The sequence below is a fragment of the Sinocyclocheilus anshuiensis genome, unplaced genomic scaffold, assembly GCF_001515605.1.
Source record: "Sinocyclocheilus anshuiensis isolate Anshui unplaced genomic scaffold, SAMN03320099.WGS_v1.1 scaffold21, whole genome shotgun sequence".
Lineage (NCBI taxonomy): Eukaryota > Metazoa > Chordata > Actinopteri > Cypriniformes > Cyprinidae > Sinocyclocheilus > Sinocyclocheilus anshuiensis.
In genome coordinates, this window is record NW_015536472.1 from 631,970 (window position 1) to 636,593 (window position 4,624).

At 30.4% G+C, this 4,624-nt stretch overlaps 1 protein-coding gene across 1 annotated transcript in view; it reads left to right on the forward strand.

Moving 5' to 3' along the window:
* Positions 1 to 4,348, forward strand: part of clcn4 (chloride channel, voltage-sensitive 4) — a 20,908-nt gene extending 16,560 nt beyond the window's left edge. Inside the window, exons 9-10 of the mRNA XM_016504678.1 lie at positions 1,730 to 1,946; positions 3,750 to 4,348. Coding sequence (XP_016360164.1) covers positions 1,730 to 1,946; positions 3,750 to 3,840 — 308 coding nt within the window. The 3' untranslated portion in view covers positions 3,841 to 4,348. The remainder of the gene's footprint in view (positions 1 to 1,729; positions 1,947 to 3,749) is intronic.
* Positions 4,349 to 4,624: the final 276 nt, after the last annotated feature.

The following is a 4,624-nucleotide window of genomic DNA, read 5'->3' on the forward strand; positions in this document are numbered from 1 at the left end:
ATGGGCTCCACGGCTTTGAGAGTCAAAAAAACATACACAAACAAAACCAAATTAAACCCTGCGGCTCGTGACGATTCGCAAATAAGCAGATAAACATCACATTTTCATTTTTGGGTGAACCATCCCTTTAACTAAGCAAATTTAATATGAACATTTCCGAAAGGTCTCAGAGCTAAAATTTGAAAGCGCTTGGCTGCATCTGTTTACATGCCATTTATGATTGTTTTGTAGCCTTTTGACAATATTCAATTTGTATCGGTGTATATTTGTGTCATTTCAAACAGTCGTTGTAGTCAACTACATTCAAAACACTTAATGCATTTAATTTTTTTGTTTTGTTTTTGAAGGAAGTCTCTTCTGCTCACCAAGGCTGCATTTGAACTAATAAAATAATTTTTACGTAAAGTTTAAAATTTGGGAAAAAAAGAATATATATAAATGTGATAGAGTAAAAATTGTGAAATATTTTTTTAATTTAAAATAACTGTTTCTATGTGAATATGTGTTAAAATATAATTTATTTCTGTGATGCGCAGCTGAATTTTCAGCATCATTACTCCAGTCTTCAGTGTCACATGATCTTCAGAAATCATTCTAATATGCTGATTTGCTGCTCAAGAAACATTTCTGAACTGAAAAAAAGCTTACGTTGAAGAACTACAGTTACTGTAACTAAAACTGAAAAAAAATTTTGAATTAGAATTATTTATAAAACAAAACCTAACAAGTCAGAAGCACATAACAAAATTACTAAACTTAAACTAAACTGAAATAAAATGTTTAAGTACTAAAATTACTAAAACTGAAATAAAATAAATTACCACTAAATAGAAATAAAAAGAAGCATATAACAAGATGACTAAACTTAAAATAAAATTAAAAGGAATAATATAAACTAAACAGAAAATATAAAATAAAAGCTCCCTGCCAACAGTTGTTAAAAAGAACTACAGCTAAAACTATTAAAATATTTTTCTGTAATTGAAATAAAGCTGAAATAAAATAAAATATAAATATTAAATAAAAAGCTGAAATAAAATAAGTTTTAAGTTGAAGTACTAAAATTACTAAAACTGAAATAAAAATAAATTAAACAATTATTAAAAAAGAAATAACTGAAACACAATAAAATTACTAAATTTAAAATGAAAACTGAAGATATAAAATAAAAGCTAATTGAAAATATGAAAAAATATGAATAAATACTATAATAGTATATACTGTATATAGTACTAAGTTCCATTCAAAATGTTAATGCAAGAAGTAAAATACAGTAAAAAATAAGTGTTATTAATAAAATCGCAGTTTATGTGTTCATTTAACTATTTATATGCACTACTGTGCATTAATTTTTATTTTTATGTTGCGAGTCTCTTCTGCTCACCAAGGCTGCATTTATTAATTATTACATGAAATATATTACTATTATGCTTAATACAATTACTATTGTAATTACATATATATATAAGGAAAATACAATTAATTATTAAAATTATAATAATATTTCACAGTGTTGTTTTTACTGTATTTTTTGGTTTAATTACTGTAATTGAATATTTATTTAATGATTCATTTACAGTTTCAAACAACTCTAACTGCATTTTTTGCTTCTCACGAGTATGAAAACGAATTTAATGATGCAAGAATTAAAAAAAAAACCTTGTTGCTTGCTTGTACGTCATACATTAACGTCATTGCAAACATGTATGATGTTCTGTGTGTTTCTCAGAGAGCGCGCGTCAGAAGCAGGACGGGGTCGTCAGTAACTCTGTGGTGCATTTCACCGAAGACGCTCCGCAGATTCCCGCGTCGAACCCGCAGCCGCTGAAACTCAGACGCATCCTGAACCTCAGTCCCTTCACCGTCACTGACCACACGCCCATGGAGACGGTGGTGGACATCTTCCGCAAGCTGGGCCTGCGCCAGTGTCTGGTCACACGCAGCGGGTGAGAAGCTGATAATGATGCTCAAAACTGCACATGTTAGGATTCGATAAAGCAATAAGCCCCAAGAAGCCGTGGTTTACAGTGAATTTATAACTGTTAGCTGTTATAAATTCACTGTAGGCTTCACGGGGCTTATTGCTTTTATAAAACGGTTACTCCATATACGTAGTAAGGTTTCACAAAATAAAACGGAGCAAATAAAGTGTAATGATATTAATAAAAACAGTATTCTTCCACCAAACAATGTAGCTCCTCAGAAACAGTTGTGGTTGCTACAAAGTGGTTGCCGAGCAGCACACAAACGTAAACAAAGGTGTATGTTACTTTATAGAGTAGTTTACAACAGCTTCGAACACGGCTCAGCCAATCAGAATCAAGCACCGGAACTATCTGTTTTATAAGTTTGAGTTTAATATATGCGAGGCTTGGCCAATGAGATCTCACTGTGGGCGGGGCTACTGAGCACAGAACTGACCAGCGTTATGTTTATCATTTCCAGTGTTTCAGAGAACTAGCTACTTACTTTGACAATGTTTTTTTAGAGATTTAATTTTATATATTATATATTTATGAATTTAATTTATGCACTACTGTTTGAAAGTTGGGGTTTTTTGGTAACACTTTACTAGAAGGCTTAATTTGTTAATGTTAGTTCACTATATTAACATGAACAATACTTATACAGCATTTATTAATTTGAGTTCATGTCAATGCATTATTAAAATCTAAAGTTGTATCTGTTAACATTAGTTGATGCACTGTGAACTAACATGAACGTGAACGTTTTTATTAACTAACATTAACAAAGGTTAATAAATGCTGTAAAAAAATACAAGTTCTTTTCAACTTTCTATTCATCTGTGAATCCTGAAAAATTAAATATATCAAGGTTTCCACAAAAATATCGTGCAGCACGACTGTTTTCAACATTGATAATAATCAGAAATGTTTCTTGAGCAGCAAATCAGCATATTATACTGATTTCTGAAGATCATGTGACACTGAAGCCTGGAGTAATGATGCTGAAAATACAGCTGCGCATCACAGAAATAAATTACATTTTAACAGATATTCACATAGAAAACAGCTGATTTAAATTCTAAAAATATTTCACAATTTTTACTGTATTTTCGATCAAATAAATGCAGCTTTGCTGAACACAAGAGACTTTTCAGAAACATTAAAAATTCTTACCCCCAAACTTTTGAACGATAGTGTATGTACTTCATATATAAATACATTAGAATGTGTCCTTTTTAATTTATTTAATAAAAGAAAATGACTATTACTATGACTTACAGAAAAATGTCATTCAGTGTAACAGTTCATATACCAAAAAAAAAAAAATCAAGAATCATTAGATGGCATTAAAAGACTCTATTTAAGGAAAATGGTGCAGTAACAAAATAATAATAAGTTGTAATTTTAAATCGTTTCCACTGTTCTTCAAACCACTAAGTTTTACCCATTCGTCAGCAAGTTTTAATTGCTTAAAATTAGGGCTGAGTCAATTAAAAATTTTAAACAAATTAATTATGTGATGTGGCGATTAACATAAATATCTCTGTTACACTGAATGACTTTACTTGCATTTAATATGCTTTCTATGTATATCAAATCACTTTTGTACATTTAATTGGATGCAGACGTTAAAATATAGTCTGGTTTTAGATATAAAATGTGGACCAGACTTTATTTTAACGGGTCAGATCAGGCAAACGGATGAGATCAAATCCCCTTCTAAAGCATGAGGTTTGGTTAAACTACTGACGACTAAAGCGTCTTCTCTCTGTCTTACGTCAGACGTTTGCTGGGAATCATTACTAAGAAGGATGTTCTGAGACACATGGCACAAATGATGAACCAGGATCCCGAATCCATCATGTTCAACTAGACTCCACTGTCCGATCTGTTAGTAAACGCAGTAAACCGTGGCCAAAAGCGGACGGCGTGAAGATATACCAGTGTTTTTTACTGCTGTTTTTATCATATTTATATTTGACATGCATTACTTTAAGCCGTGCTGATCAACTGTTAAACAGGTGGGATGAAAATGAGGTGTTTTTGAAAGCTGCTGTATTTGATGTGAGATGTGCAGAGGAGGCTATATTATTATATTCATTTATTAAATGCAAAAGGGTCAAAATAGAACAAATAATCCAGAATACTAATCTGCTGTATGATAGTGACTGTTTCATCCAACACTAGGTTTGTGGGAATCATTTCTGTTGTGTTGTTATTTATTAATGTTAGTTTTTATCTACAAGAATGGTGAGGTTTTTTTTGCTGTTGTATTGAAACATGAATATTGTCCTTGTAAAATAAACACTGCATCTCTGTTACAGATATTAATGTTCATCCGCTGCTCCAGTTCAGCACATAAAAATGAGGGTATGTTATAATAATAAAAAAATATTGTTATTAAAAAATGAAGTATTTTTATTGCATTATTTTATAAGATTTAATTCATAAAATATTTTCAGAATGTACGGTGAAAATAATATACAGCTCAAAAGATAAACAGTGAGTTAAAGGGTTCTCGTATGAAATATTATTAATAAATGATGATGTATTACTTTATTAGATTTAATTCTTTAATTCATAAAATATTTGTAGAAAGTACAATAAAAAATATTAAAAATTAAATATTTTCAGAAAGTACAGTGAAAATAATATAC